Source organism: Chrysochloris asiatica, unplaced genomic scaffold, assembly GCF_000296735.1.
Source record: "Chrysochloris asiatica unplaced genomic scaffold, ChrAsi1.0 scaffold00272, whole genome shotgun sequence".
NCBI classification, from domain to species: domain Eukaryota; kingdom Metazoa; phylum Chordata; class Mammalia; order Afrosoricida; family Chrysochloridae; genus Chrysochloris; species Chrysochloris asiatica.
In genome coordinates, this window is record NW_006408790.1 from 48650 (window position 1) to 64831 (window position 16182).

Consider the following 16182-nt stretch of genomic DNA (forward strand, 5'->3'; position numbering starts at 1 on the left):
TTGAGTTTTTACAATAGTGGTCTCATATAATATGTCCTTTTGTGATTGGCTTATTTCACTCAGCCTAAAGTCCTCCTGGTTCATCCATGTTATGAGGTGTTTTGAAGGCTCATGAACATTTTAAAGAGGTCTTGTGCAGCAGATTTGTCTCATGCAGTATGTTGTTTGATTTCTTGATGGCAGCTGCCATGAATATTGATTGTGGAGCCAAGCAAAATGAAGTTTTTGAGATCACCAGAAAAACCTGGTGATCTACTCCTGTAAAGATTAAAGCCAAAAAAATTCCCGTGGGACAGTTCTCCTGATACATGGGGTGCTGTGGGTTGGGATGGACTTGATATCAGCAAGAACAACTACCACCCCATAGCAGCAGAAGACATCCTTTTCAAGTGCACAAGGAATGAATATTGACCCAGAAATCATACCCTTAAAACAGTTCACTCAAATTAAACAAATAAATTTGGATCTATTTCAGTGAACTGATACGTATGGAGGAAAATGAACACCTCAAAAGATGTTACATTACTCAAGAATCTTGTGAATACAGTGGTAAAATTAAAATGAGAAATATTATGACCTAAAAGAAACTCCTTTAAGAACTCAATGGCTTAAATATATGTGTTCTAAGTCATTCAATTTCCTTAAAGTTCATCAATAGTGGGTAATACTTTTGTATTGTTTTGTGACAGGCCTTAATATTAGCAAATATTTTCTAAAATGAAGTTGACAACGTCAATCATGTTTCCATTTATCATGATGCTATTTATTGGTCCAGTGGTGAAGACTTTTGTTTTAAGTTGAGGTGCGGCCCATACTGAAGGTTGTGGTCTTTAATCTTCATCAGTAAGTATTTGAAGTCAACAAGTAACCTTGTATCATCTGCATATCACAGGTTGTTAATGAGTCTTCCTGCAATCCAGATGTCACATTTTTCTGCATATAATCCAGTTTCTAGGATTATCTGCTCAGCATACAGATTGGTGAAAGGACACTTAAACCCTGGGGCCCAACTTTCTTGTTTTAAAAAATTCATAGTATTACAAATTTTATTTACATAGTTCAGCAGTATTCAAGTGTTTCTAAGTTTTATACCAAAAGATTGTTGTTGTTAAGTGTTGTGAACTCAGTCTGACTCACAGCTTCCCTCTATAGGGTTTCCGAGGAGTGGCTGGTGGATTTGAACTGCCAACCTTGCGTTTCAACCTGACCTTGTGGTCGTGTTTCTCCTACAGACTCATACTGGAACTCCAAAAGGTAGTTTTAGAATTCATGTGGTTTTCAGCAGGAGTTATGGAAGTGTAATGGAGAGAACAGACCACTGCAGCCCCCATTGCCACCATGTCTGCATGTGCGCATGCGTGCTTTTTGGGTCAGGAAGGAGTCTAGAGAGGCAGTGTAGGGGTGGGGGGTGGCAGGACGAATCCTAGGCAGAAGTGGCAGCCTCAGATGGGGGCGGATTGAGGAGAATCTGGGAATCTGGAGGGCGCGCGTACGACGTGGCGGGGCGGAGAGGAATTTGGTGGGCGGGGCGAAGAGGTGGGTGGGCGAGCATAGCACAAGGCAGGGCTGAGGAGATTCTGGAGGGCGCTCGTAGGACGAGGCGGGGAGGAGAGGAACCTGGTGGGTGGGGAGAATATTATTCTGTAGGCGTGGCTAAGAGGAGGTGGGTAGGCGGATACCGTTTAGGGCAGGGCAGAGAAGAATCTGGAGGACTCACGCAGGACGGGGCGGGACGGTGAGAAGCCGCGTGAGTGGTGCGGAGAGACGGCAGTTGGGCGGGGCGAAGAAAAAAGGTGGGTGGGTTGGGCGAACAAGAGGCAAGTTTGCGTTCGGGGAGGGGGCGTGCGTAAGACAGGGTGGGGCTTATAGCAGGCGGGTGGGCGGGCATGGAACGAGGCCGAATTGAGCGCGGGCGGGCGCAGGAAGGGGCGGAGCTCTGAGCAGGAGGGCGGGCGTAGAATAGGGCGGAGTTTTTAGCAGGCGGAGCTCAGTGAAGGCGGGTGTAGGATGGGGTGGAGCTAAGCGTGGACGGGTACAGGACAGGGCGGGGCTCATAGCAGACGGGTGGGCGGGCGTAGGACGGGGCAGACCTGAGCGCTGGCGGGTGCGGAAGGGGCGGGGTTCCCAGCTGGTGGGCGGGTACAGTAAAGGGCGGAGTTCTATTTGGGCGGGGATTAAAGGTGGGCGGGAGTAGGATGGGGCGGAGCTGAGCCCCCGTGGGAGCAGTATGGGGCGGAGCTCAGCGCGGGAGGGTGGGTGCGGGAAGGGGCGGAACTCCAAGGTGGCCCGCGGGTGCAGAACAGGGTGGGGTTCCTTGCGGTGGAGCTCAGTAAGGGCGGTGAAAGCAGGACAGGGCGGGGCTCAGTGCGGGCATGCGCAGAATGTGGCGGAGTTCAATATGGCTAGGCGCAAGACAGGGCGGAGCTGAACGAGGGCGGACGGGGGATGGGGCGGAGCTCAATGAGGGCGGACGCAGGATGGGGCGGAGCTCAATGAGGGCGGACGCAGGATGGGACTGAGCTCAAAGTGGGCGGAGCTGAGCGCGGGCTGGCGGGAGGTCGGCTAGGCGCGGGACAGCTCTCGACCGGCAGGGGTCGCTGCGGTCCCGCGCGCGCTCCGCTCCCCGGTGCCGTCGGCGGCGGTTCGATTGGAGCAGCCTCGGAAGAGTGCTTGGCGCCATTTTGAAGCGGAGAAGAGGAGGAACGGCCGGGCTGGCTGCGGCCGGGGGGGAGGCGGCAGTTGGATGCGGCGGCGGCGGCGGGCCTGGGCGAGCAGCTGCGTGAGCGGAGCGGCGACTCGGGCGCCTGGAGGTAGGAACGGGTAACGGGAAGCAGCCGCCGCTCCGTGCGGCCCCGCGCTCCATTTTCCGCGGCCCCGCGCTCCGGCGCCGCCCGCCGCGCTCACCTCTCAAGGCTGCAGCTCGAGACCAGGGGCTCGGGGAACCTTGGGGAATCGGGGGACTGGGGAGAATCGGTGACCGCCGCTTCCCCCGGAACGTTTCAGTGCCGCTGAGGCCCCCCGCTTCGTCGGCGGCGCCCTTGTGCGGCCGGGGGGGTCCTCCCGGAGCGGCCGCCCCTCCCCCCCGGATCCCTCTCCGCGGAGACCCCCTTCCCCGAAGGGCCAGACGGCGGCCTCCTGCTGGGGGTGCTCCCGGTGGAGTCGCCCCTTCCCTGGTGAGGAGTGAAATTGGGGTGTCCTGTGAAGTCCTCCTCTGGAGACCCCCTCCCTTCCTAGGAGCGGACATTGGGGTGCCCTGTGGGGTCCTTTCCGTGAAGTCTCCCTATCCCAGGAGAGGTGGGGACATTGGGGTGTTCGGTGGGGTCCTCCCTGTGGAGTCTTTTCTGGCCGCGCTGTGGGGGCCTCCCTTTTTCTTATGAGAAGGGGAGCTTGGGGCTCCCTGTGGGGTCTTTTCCCTTCCCTATGAGGGGCAGACACTGGACTGGTTGGTTGCCTTGTGGGGTCCCCCTTCCCGAGTACGGGATGCCTTGTGGCGTCCTCCCCTCTCTGGGCAAGGAACAGACTGGGGTGCCCTGTGGGGTCCTCCTTCATGGACATGGGTAAGGAGTGGACCTTGGGGTACACCTGTGGGGTCCTCCTGGATGGAGCCCTTCTGCAAGAAGGTCTCCTCTTCCTAGGTGCAGGATGCCTTGTGTGATCTTCCCGTTTCTGGACGAGGAGCAGATATTGGGGTGCACCTCTGGGGGCCTCCCTATTAGAGCTCTCCTGCAGGAAGATTTTCCTCCCCTTCCTGGGTGTGGGCTGCCCTGTGGGGGCCTCCCCATTGGCACCCTCCTCCAGGAAAACCCCTCCTTCTTGGCTGCAGGGTGCCCTGTGGGGTCCCCCTGCAAGCGGGTCTCACTATACCCATGGGGGGGCTGGGTTTGCAGCTGGGGCTCCGGCTGAGCTGCCCCCACCCCCACAAGATAGGGACCTGAGGGTCGCTGGAGTTAGAGCCCAGCTCCAACCCCTTCAGGAAGCTCTGGAATCTGACCTTTCTTTAGGACGAAAGTGCTTGTGCGATTGTTGATTGTCTCTAGTTAAGGGTTTTGCACCCTGTTCTCGTTCTTTGCAAGTTTGGGACCAGGAGAAGTGTATGTGTATGGTATTTGGTACTTATGTTGAAGTACCTCCGTGGTCATTTTAGGGGTGCGTCTGAAGCGGACCGCTTTGTGGTCAGAGTGCCTGCCCAGTGTGAACTCTGGGAAGGGTTTGAGGGGCTGTACCCCTCTTCCTCCTAGTCAGCACTTGCTCCTAGTATCCTCAGTGACTCAGTCCAGCCCTAACCCTGGGAAGAGCATCCTTTAGTGAAATGATGGGTGGCCTTCTGTCCCTGCTCTTTCTTCAGTAGTACCAACTTGGCACCCAGCCCTTCAGTTCCAAGGTTGGGCGGGCGGGAGGTTGGGGGGAGCTTTCCAGTCACCTTGCTACCTTGAGGAGGCAAGCTGTAAGCATCATCATTGTCGGAGATTCAAATGGCAAAATAATCTGTGTTTTCACTGAACACAGCTATGCTTAAGCATAGCTCCTGGAGAGCAGCTTCTAGTTTTTTTTGTTTTTTTTAAAGGAAAAGAATTAAAAACACAAATAATGGTATTAAGTGAAATACAGCTTGAGAGGGCACTTCCTGTGCCAAGGTTGGTTAGCTTTTTTAGGACCAATAAACTGTTTCTATGGTACATACAAGCCAGTTTGGGAAACTATTAATCTTACATCTTGTAGTGGTTACCCACTGCCAAATGGGTGCCGACTCATAGTGCCCCCTGTAGGGCGGGGTCAAACTGTTCCCTCCGGTTTCTGAGACTGAATGAATCATTACTGGAGCACATAGACTCATCTTGTAGCTAGTGGGTTTCAACGGCTGACCTTATGGTTAGCAGCCCAGTGTATATAGTATAGATTTTATATCATGTAGAATAAGCCCTGGATTGTTGACCACAGGGTCAGTGGTTCAAACTACCAGCTAATCCTTAGAAACCCTTTGCAGGGTTGCTATGAGTTAGAACCAACTTGATGGCATTGAACAACAACATATACCTATATATTTCTGTATGTATATTGCTGTTTTAAGTGCGTGGGGTCCATTTGGACTCACAGTGACTGTGTTGTAGGATTTCCAAGGAGTGACTGGTGGGTTTGAACCACCGATCCTGTGGATCACAATCCAGTGCTGATCCCACAGTGCTACACCAGAAGTCCCCATATTTGTATGTTATTGTTGTTATGTGTCGTTGAGTCGATTCTGACTCATAGCGACCCTGTATAGGATTTCCAAGGAGCAGATGGTGAGTTTGAACCTCCGACTTTGTGGTTCAAACGGACCTTGTGGTCGGTCCAGTGCATTATCCCACAACACCATACCAGGACTCCATATTTATATTGTTGTTGTTGTTAAATACCAGCTGGAGTTGGTTCCAACTCATCAACCCTTCATAGGGTTTCCAAGGAGCAGCTGGTGGGCTTGAACCACTGACCTTGTAATTCACCACAATCTTGCAGTTCAGCACATTAATCCACAGTGCCACATCAGCACTCACCATATCTGTATACTTGTATAGATTTAGAAAAAGCACACTTTAAATTTTTAATTGTTTGAAAGTATGGATTTGTTTTCTGTTGGTTGTGATCGTTTTAAAAGATGTCTCTTCACAACTGATGTGTTTTGGAGGTGTATTAAAATGAAAGACGGCGACATTTGTCTTGGCCTTGTAAACTTTCTTTTAAAGCCTCCATTCCTTTTGTTGTTGCAAGCCCCCCTATGTTAAAACTGTCTTTTATAATGGAATCTTTTTTTGTTTTTGTTTTTGCGACTCTCTTTATTTATGTCTTTTCTTCCCCCTCACTTTCCCCAAAAACTAGAGAGGTACTGGTATGGTGCTGTAGGCTAAGAGCTGGACTGTTCACCGCAAGGTCGGCAGTTCACACCTACCAGCGACTGCTCAGAAACCCTCTGCCATTGGAACTGACTTGATGGCACGTCACAACAACAGCAGAGCAGATGTGTGGTGATGCCATGGGTTGTTGTATAGTAAGCTTGTTTGGCACTTCTGAGTTGAATGTTGGATAAAAGTGATTGCTTTTTAAAATATACTTCCAAATTGATGTGCAGCTTTATTTAATGTCACAAAAAATGACATTTGAAGGACTGGGTATGTGCTGAAGTTGTTGAGACAAATCCCAGGGTAGTTGTGGTTTCGCTTGGCCCACAGTGAAATGCTGCCCGGCACTTTGAGGATGGGCTTCTGAGGAGACTGCTTTCTGGGTATCTCTGGAGAACTTAGGGACTGGTTTTTGGGCTTCCCATGCTCCCTTTTGTGATCCTCTTTGTCAAAAACCAGCAGAAGCGCTCACTCTGGTGTGTGCTTCCAGAGAACAAGTCCCGTTTATGGCTTCCTTTGTTAGGATTGGAGAACTGGACGGAATGCTAGAGTTGATCTCTACTCACTGAGCTTGCCCTGGAGGAGAATTTAGCCAACTGCTCTCCTCAGCACACGCTCCACTGGGGGAGCTGGGAGCAGCCCTTAGACCGCCTGTCTACAGGACTTGGGACTGAAGCAATGTTTAACATCATTTCGAGGTTAGCCTAGTCTTCTCCGGCCTCCTTCCCACTCTGTTTCAGAGTCTGTCTCTGATGGTTTCTCTCCAGCATTAGTCCACTCACGTTGTCTCGGGAGATAACCTCTACATGTCTGTCCGCGGCATAATGGGACTTGACACAGCTTATGTTTACTCTCTGCGAAACGCGGATGCCAGGAACTTTTAGGGAAATCAGTACTGAAGTTAACTTCGGCTAGGAAGATGTGTACGTGTGAGAACGTAGCCTATGTGGTGTGTGTATCTTTTAAACTCGGCCTCACTCGGCATTTGCCACTTCCAGTTACAGTAAGTTTTTGGAGAAAACTGTATATGGCTTGAGTGTTCCTGTTTGGGAGCATTACGGATTCCAAAGATACCTAGTTAAGAAAACAAAGCAGAAGAAAACCCAAACCCAGTCATTTTAAGAGAATGCATGTACTTTAAAAAGGAACTGGTTTTTTTTTAAAGAACACCCCCCCCTCCACCCCCCCCCCACATATCATGCGTGGGAATGATGACACGGAGTAAAACAGTGTGCATCATTTGCGGAAAAATGCCAAATGGTTCAGAGTTCCGACTTGTTGGAGTGGAGGGGTCAGCCGCTTCCTGACCAGAGCCATTCTCTGTCTCCCCCCCCTCAGTCCTTCGGAATGAGGAGGAAGTTTGCTCCCTTGCGACTCTGAAGCACAATGAGATAATGATAAAGACGAAGCTCACCCCAAACCAAATCCACTGCCATCAAGTCGATTCGACTCCTTAGAGTTCTGTAGAACGGGCCCAGAAGGCTCTGTGGGTGGCAGTCTTTATTCAAGCAGACTCAAAGCTTTCTGCCCAAGAGTAGCTGGTGAATTTGAACTGCCGACCTTCCGGTTAGCAGCTGAATGCTCAGCCATTGTACCCCCAGGGCGCCTTCAACCATTGCCGCCTTTCTAACTTCCCAGGCTTCTTGATCTTAGTCTTCTAAACTTGGCACTTGACTGGACTCCCCCAGAGATTAACGACCACTGCACCTTATTGTAGTGCCCCACCCTCAGTGGGTTTTGAATGCCTTGTAGGATCGTCTGGTGGATTCAGATCCATAGTGACCCAATAGGACAGGGTAGGACTGTCCCATACGATTTCCATGGCTGTTTGTCGCCTTTATGGGAGTAGTTGCCAAGTCTTTCTCCTGTGGAACGGTTAGTGGGTTTGAACCACTGACCTCCCGCTTAACAGGCAGATGTTTAACCCAGTGCACCAGCAGGTCTCACTAGATGAATAACTTCTGGACTCACTGCCAGAGAATGGATCCCGACTCCTGGCAACCCTAGTAGAACTGCTCCTGGGGGTTTCTGAGGCTGTAAGTGTTTATGAGAACAGAAAGCCTTGTAGTTCTCCCACAGAGTGGCTGGTGGGTTTGAACTGCTGAACTGCTGATGTTTTTGCTGACTGCACGGTGGGCATTTCAAAGCCACCAGCTGCTCCTCCGTGGAAGGAAGACAAAGCTGTCTGCTCCTGTTCAAAGTTACAGTCTCAGAAACCCTGGCACATTTGTGCTCTTGTTAGCTTCATTCAGTGCACCACAGGGCTGCTTATTTTATTAGCTGGATAGGCCGGTATGGATTCTATCTGACTCCTCTAAGCGATGCTTGGATTGTAAGACTCAGCACTTGCCAGTGGTCTCTGGGTGTCTCCTTGTCACATCTTCATTGACCTCACACTTTATTGAACTCTAACCTGTTTTCCCGTTGTGTGTGGGAGATTCAGACCTAACTTTAAGTTAGGTTGAGGGTAGACACGCATTTATATGTTTATTGGGGGGGGTCACTTGCAATACACACTTCTAGGCTGAGCAACTTTATGAATTTGCTCTCCTTTGACAACTAAAATAGTTTGAGGAAGGTGGGGCTTTAGGGGGCTTTAGAGGCTGTGGCTCCTTTTGATTGCAGTATACTTTTCCCCTTCATTATTGGTAAAGTGGAGGGTCAGTGAGATGGATGGGCAGAGGGGCTGCCCTGTGAGGATGACGCTGGATGGGCGCTGTGTCCCTGTGAGATGGAACGGAATCAATACCTAACAAGTGGTAAGGCCGCTCTGGTGGAGCGGGGCTGCAGTGCCTGGCTCTGCTGGTGAGGGGAGGTGCTCCAGCTGCTGACTGGAGGCAGAGCCCACTCAGCTCAGAGGAGACCGATAAGGCCGGTTGCTCCTGGCAAGATGGATAGCCTCACAAACCCTGTGAGACTGTTGTGCTGTGTGCTGTGTTGTTATGTGCCGCTGAGTCAGTTCTGACTCAGCAATCCTGTGTAGGGGTTTTGAGGAGCGGCTGGTGGGCTTGAACCACAGTCCAGTGCTTATCCTAAGTGCTCTGTCACATAGGGTTGCTGTAAGTCAAAGTGGTCTCAAATGCAGTTGGTTTTTTTCTTAGGTTTAGCATGACTTCCCTACTTCCCTAGTTCCTTTGACTTCCTCCTAGGTGTTCTCCAAACTCCACACCTCCTTGTTGGGTTAGACCCTCTGTCTCCAAGGCTTTGCCTGTGACCTTTCTCTGCTGGTCCTGGTCTGTTACTGTTTGTTCACACGTCCTAACTCCTGAGCATCCAATACCCTGTACCGCCCTGGGGACTCGGTCTGCAAGGCCAGTGCCTCAAACCCACCAGCTGCTCCACAGGAGAAAGGTGAGGCTGTCTGCAGTAGTGTGCTGTCCTTGAGAGTCACTCTGAGGTGGTGGGCTTGGTGTTTTAATAGATTCACATGGGGAGCGAGCAGCCACCTCTTTCCAGTGTGGAAGTTGGTGGCTAGCCTCCTAGGTTGCTGTTAGTGATCTCTGCCGTTTGTACCCTTTATGGTCAGAGTTGCTCTGGCGACACCAGTAGAAGATGGCTTGTGAATTGGTCTCCTCATCACTCATGTGGGGAAAGCCAGCCGCCCTGGGGCAGGAGTTTGTTGTCAACATGATTGCTGACGTTTACAGAGAGACCTGAATGGAGGTGAGCCTGTCAGCCCAGCCTTGGTAGTCGGCAGTGGGTCAGTGTTTTGTGGTGACTGCTCAGGCTCTTTTCACAGCAGCTTCAGATAGAGGGTTAGCTGAGCCCCCCACATGCCCAGAGCTGCCTCACAAGAGAGGAACCTGGAGCCAAAGAAACCCGGATAGTTTTACAAGAGTGGCAAGCACACTTAGACTTTGCTTCAGAGAAGCAAGCCTGTTCAAAGGCAGTCAGAGAGGTTAGATGTGCTGAAGTTCAAGAGACCCCTGGGATGCTGTCTCCCAGCATCTACTAGGTGAAGCTCCTCAGACCTCCAGGTTGGAGAATTCCGGTACAAAACAGTTGTGTTATCTGTCAACGGGACCATTTTAGTTCATTTCTCCAGTCTTGAAGCTGGCGGGGGAGCATAGGGTCATTCTGAATCAGACAGCAGCTTTAAGCTACATGTCTTTCTTTACTGTGCCATCTAGGATCTTCAGTACAAGGTGGGCGGAGAGAATGGTGAGCATCAGTAGTTCTGCCTGTCCCTCCTCTTAAGGAGGGGCTTAATGATGGAGTCTGTCGCCATTTAGCGGGATGTCACCATTGGGTTTTTTTAGATTATTATTGTGATTTTTAAAATCAGATGAGGACATTTCCTTCTATTCCAAGTTTACTGTTTTTTTTTGTTTTTGTACTTTAAAAATTATGGTTGGGTGTTGAAAATTCTCAGTAGCTTAAAATAAACAAACAAACAATTAATTGAGATGATAGCCTGATTTTATCCTTTATCCTGTTTTTAATGGTGAGTTATTTTTTTTTACTTACTAATTTTTTTTAAAAACTATTTTATTATGTTTTCAGTGGAAGTTTGCACAGCAAATGAGGTTCCCATGGACAGTTTTGACACAAGTTGCTCAGTGACACCGGTTACGTTCTGCACAATGTGTGAATGCTCATAGGGTTTCCATTCTGGTGGTTCTGTTTCTATTCATCTAGTCTCCCTGCCTCCTTGCCGTCTCATCATTGCTCTAGAATACATTCTAGTGGTTTGTCTCATAAAGATGAGTTTTCAAAAGGAGCACAGTGTTGGTGGGTGATAAATGATGACCCCAAGGACTAGTATGGGGTCATGGTTTGTGGAGTGTCTCAGGGCGATAGTTTAAGGTAGCCCTCCTGTCCCAACTTGTCCAGTAAATCTGGACTTTGGAAGAATTGGAGTTTGGTTCCACATTTTACTAACCTGTCAGAATCCATCTACAGTGACCAGAATGGTCAGCAGTGGTTGGTTGACATACTTAGTGATTTTTGAAAATAAAATCGATCTTTCATTCCTGGGCCCCCACTTGGTCATGATGTAGGGACCCTCTGAGATGCTTTTGGATTTGGTCTGCTAATATTTAAAAAATTTTAGTGTCCTTGCTCGTGAGGAATATTGGCCTGTAATGATTATCTCTTCGAATTTGTTTGGTACCATGGTTATGCTAGCCTCTTGAAACGATTTGCAAAGTGTTTCCTCTTCTGTTTTCAGAAATATTTTGTATAGGATTGGTGCTATTTCGTTAATATTTGATAACCATCTGATCATGGATTTTTTTTTTTTTTGGTGGGAAGGTTTTTGATAACAGATTTTGTTTGTTTAATAAACACATGGTTCTACAGATTTTCTATTTTCACTTGTGTTTTTTTTCAAAGAATGTGTTTCCTTTAAATTATCAAATTTATTGGCATGAAGTTTGTAGTTTTCTCTTGTGATCCTTTTCATGTCTGTAGAGGGCTGCTGTTGTTGCTAAGTGTTGTGGAGTCGGTTCAGAGCGACCCTGAACAGGGCTGTGGAGCCTCACAGGAGTAGAAAGCCTCCTCTTGCTCCTGAGGAACTGCAGGTGAATTTGAACCACTGACCTGTAGTTAGAGCACAGCATGAAACCCCAGATGCTACCAGAGCTCCTGGGAGCTGTGGTGGAGATCCCTTTTTAATTTCTGATATTGGTAGTTTGTATTTTACGCGCTTGATCATTCTTGTTGGGGGTTTAGCAATTTTGTTTCTTTTCACACCCTTGTCTTCACATTTCTCAATTGAGTTTTGCTTTTACCTTGATTGTTTCCCTCATTCTTTTGACTTTGGGTTTGATCTGTTGTTTTTCTAGGAAACTTAGATCCTTAAAATTTAAGCCTTTCTTTTTTAATATAAGCAATTGAATCTTTAATTAATCTCCCCTCTTAAGTATTGTTTAACTGCATCCCACAAACTTCAGTGTTTATTTGTATTAGTATAAGTTCACATTATTTTCTGATTTCTTCTTTGGTTTGTGGATTACTTCCTTTTCAAATATCTCAGGTTTTCATGGACATTGTCACTGCTGTCAAATGTAATTCTGTAGTAAGGGTTTAGTCTTTTAAAATTTCTTGAGACTTACCCTGCGGCATAGCATGTATGCTGTCTAGCTCTCTGAACGTTCTGTGGTCACTGCAGAGCTGTTCGGGTGTGGGTGTAGTGTTCTCTGAACATAACGACATCTGTGGTGAGAGTGCGCAAATCATCGCTTGTTAGGATCAGTTTTTTCTGTAAAGGGCCAGACAGGAAGTAATGTAGCCCAAAATGGGCATGGCTGTATGCCAGTAAAACTTTATTTACAATGATTGTTGTTGTCAGGTGCCATCGAGTTGGTGCCTACTCATAGCGACCTTATGCACAGCAGAATGAAACACTGCACAATCCTGGGCCAACCTCACCACTGTTGCCACGCTTGAGCCCATTGATGCTGCCACTTGGTGAATCCATCTCGCTGGGGGTCTTCCTCTTTTTCTCTGACCCTCCACCTTACCAAACCTGATATCCTTCTCCAGCGACTGGTCTCTCCTGACAATATGTCCGAAGTATGAGAGATGAAGATTGACCATCCTGGCCTCCAAGGAGCACTTTTTCCAACACATATCTCTTGGTTCTGTGGGAAGCCCATGGCACTTTCAGTACTGATTGGAATATCTAAAATGGGGCTACAACGTGCCCAGTGAAGGAGGCTTCCTTTGGAGCCTCTGTATTACATAAGACCATAGGTGGAATCCTGAACCCCATCCAGAATCTTCTGAGGTGGGAAATCTCCATTTTAAAGGGCAAGCAGACCAGTCCTGGAGCATCTAGAAGAACAGAAGATACTTCTTGAAAGAAAGACTGACAGGGGAAAAAAAAATACAGCAGTCTGATTGACTACTATAGCAACACGCAGATTGCTCGCCCAGGAGACGTCACAGCAAGTGCTTAGGTCCCTTAGGGACAAACCTCCTTCCAAGACTAAGACTCAAGGGGAATACGCGAGCAGACATGCGCTCCGACTGGTGGTTACGTTGGTCACCAATAAGGGTGAGAGAAAAACAGCAATGAAAGTGTGAGCTAAGTACGACCAAGTTCAATAGACTCTTGTGAACCTGGGTGAAGACCTGGTTAGCCAGCAGTATGGCAAGACATGGGGACTCCTGGGCCCAGAGTCAGTGACATAGCCCCAGAGGACTAGAATGGAGAGTGAAGCGTCCAGCTGATAAGAAGAGAGGGCATATGCACAAGAAAACCTACACTTGTAGATAATGCCCACTTGACTTGGCTTCAATGACTGGATGATCAGAACTCAACTAGAAGAAGAGAGAAGCGGAAAACAAACAGTAATCTGATACAATTTGATGAACTTGACCTACACCTATGGATGTAGTAGCTCAAAAGAGGGAACAAATCTTTACAGCGAGGATCATTCCCACCCCCCTCAATATACAAGGTGGACAGGGATGGTCAACTTGGACATTGGTACCCAAAATGAGAGGGCTACAAAGGCAAGAAGTGATTGGCTTACAAGCTTTCAAGAGGGAGCCTAGATCCAGAAGGCACAGAGGAAGGTAGAATCTCCACTGAGCAGTATACAATATGTCTGGGCTGGGCTGATAAAGGAGATGAGGATAGGACTCTTGTGGTACAATAGTGAATAATTGCTATCTGGACTGACTGTGAGGGTCAGAAATGTAAAGGTAGATGTTTTTAGCAAAAGGAGGGGAGTGGTTGACGTTACAGTCCAAAAGCAGAGGTCCCTGGGACCATCAAGGGAGAAATGAGGAGTGCGGGACCCTGTCCAGAGATACAATGACACCAGAGATGGAGGCAGGGACGATGATGACATGGAGCGGCTGGGGACTTTAGACCCAGAGAGGGAGAGAGCTGTGTGCTGATGACCGAGGGCCAGGCTTGCAGGGTGTACCCTTTGGTTGGTTGATGATTCTTGGAGGGGATTGTAATCATGGCAATGAAATGGTATATGATAGGATGAATGTAAAGCTAATGTTCTTCCATGTAAACTGGCACACAATTCACAATAAAAACTTTAAAAAACAAAACAAAACTTTATTTACAAAAACAGGCAGAGGGCCTTGGACTTGGCCTGTGAGTTGTGTAGTTTGCTGATCTCTGGTCTATACCCAGGGAGCCCTGGTGGTGCAGTGGGTAAGTGCTAGACTGCTGATTCAGATGTCTGTGCTTTGAACCCTGCAGCTGCTCTGTAGGAGGAAAATGTGGCAGCTGCATCTGTAAAGATTTACCACCTGGATGACCCTGTGTGCTAGTTCTTTTCTGTGTTACAAGGTCATTGTGAGTCGGCATTGATTCGATGGCACTGGGCTTGGTTTTGAGTTTTAAAAAATCTATATCCTTACTGATGGTTTTTATCCATTTCAATTCTGTACAGAGGGGTGTTGAAATCTTGCAACTATGATTGTGAATTTATCCATTACTCCACTTAACTTAGCCAGTGGAAGAAATGAAGAAGTAAAGGAGCTGACCAGAAGGTGTCAAAGGGTAGGTCCAGAGGAGAAAGTAAAGCATTAAAATGAAATGTGTGGAGACCTGGAGTCAGAAAACCGGAAGGGAAGAGCATATGAAGCATTTCTTAAGCTAAAAAACTGGGGGGGGGCGGGGGAATTGAAGTTTCAACTTTGCGGTACTGAAATGTTCTATGGGCAGAATTGGTAGTGCTGTGGCGTCATAGGATGAGCACTGGACTGTGAACCACAAGGTTGGGTGGTTCAAGCCTTCCAGCTGCTCTGTGGAAGAAAGATGAGGCTTTTTTGTACCTGCAAAGGTTGACATTCTTGGAAGCCCTTTGCAGGGTCACTACGTTGCGACAGCACTTAGTGACAACAACATGGGCATAGTATTGAATGATGCAGAAAGCATCAAAAGAAGATGGAAGGAATCTAGAGTCACTGTGCCAAAAAGAAATGGTTGACGTTCAGCCATTTTAAGAGGCAGCACACGATCAAGAACCTGTGGTACTGAAGGAAGAAGTCCAAGCTGCATTGAAGGCATTAGCAGAAAGAAGGCTCCAGGAATTGACCGAACACCAATTGAAAAGTCCCAACAGACTGATGCAGCACTGGGGACACTGACTAGTCCATGCTGAGAAATGTGGACAACAGCTACCTGCCAGTGGACTGGAAGAGACCTTTACTTGTGCCCACTGCAATGGAATGTGGAGACAAACAATATAATATGAAAGTAAAATTTTGAGAACTTAATTCATAAACAGTTGCAGCAGCACGTCGACATGGAGCTGCCTGAAATTCAAGCCGGATTCTGAAGAGGACCTGGAACGAGGGCTGTCATTGCTGACATTAGATGTCGCTTGGCTAAAAGCACAGAATACAAGAAAAATGTTTACTTGTGGTTTAACTGTTGGATCATAACAAACTATTGATAACATTGCGGAAAATGGAAATTCCAGAACACGTCATTGTGCTCCTGTGGAACCTGTACAGAGACCAAGAGGCAGTTGTTGGAACAAAACAAGGGGACACTGAATGGTTTAGAATCAGGAAAGCTTTGGTGGCGTATTCTTTCACTATACTTATTCAATCTGTATGCTGAGCAAATCCGAGAAGCTGGGTTCTATGAAAAAGCATGGCATCAGGATTGAGGAAGACTTACTAACAACCTGCGATATGCAGATGACACAACCTTGAAGCTGAAAGTGAGGAGGACTTGAAGCACTTGCTTACAAACATCAAAGACTACATAGCGTCTTCAGAATGGACTACATTGCAATGTAAAGGAAACAGAAGTCCTCACAACCAGCAAACAACATCATGACACATGGAGAAAAGATTGAAGTTGTCAAGGATTTCATTTCACCTGGATCCACAGTCAGTGCTCATGGACACAGCAGTCAAGAAATCAAAGGACCATATTGCATTGCACAACTCTGCAGAAGTGTTAAAGAGCAAAGGAGTCACTTGAGGACTAAGGTACGCCTGACCCAAGCCATGGTACTTCCCATTACCTGTGAAAGCTGGACAAGGACAAAGGAAGACTGGAGAAGAATTGATGCATTTGAATTGCAGTGTTTGTGAAGAATATTGAAAGTACCCTGGACTACCAGAAGAACAAATAAATCTTGTGTTGGAAGAGGAGGAGCCAGCATGTGCCTTTAGGGCAAGGATGGTAAAATAGTGTCTCTAGTACTTTGGCCATGTTGTCAGGAAGGACCAGTCTGTGGAGAAGGACATCATGCTTGGGAAAGTAGAGGGTCAGCAGAAAGGAGGAAGACGACCCCCAAAGGAGATGAGTTGACACAGTGGGTTACAACATTGTGCTCAAACATAGCAACAATGGTAAGGATGGCACAGGGTGGTC

At 48.0% G+C, this 16182-nt stretch overlaps 1 protein-coding gene across 1 annotated transcript in view; it reads right to left on the minus strand.

Moving 5' to 3' along the window:
• The window catches only part of LOC102837545 (NEDD4-binding protein 2-like 2-like), a gene marked incomplete at its 3' end in the record, with an annotated part of 45347 nt that extends 43459 nt beyond the window's left edge, over nt 1-1888 (minus strand). Inside the window, exons 1-2 of the mRNA XM_006874375.1 lie at nt 1718-1888; nt 1494-1653 (exon numbers count right to left, since the gene is read on the minus strand). Of these exons, the coding sequence (XP_006874437.1) occupies nt 1494-1653; nt 1718-1888 (331 nt within the window). The remainder of the gene's footprint in view (nt 1-1493; nt 1654-1717) is intronic.
• Between the last annotated feature and the right edge of the window lie 14294 nt (nt 1889-16182).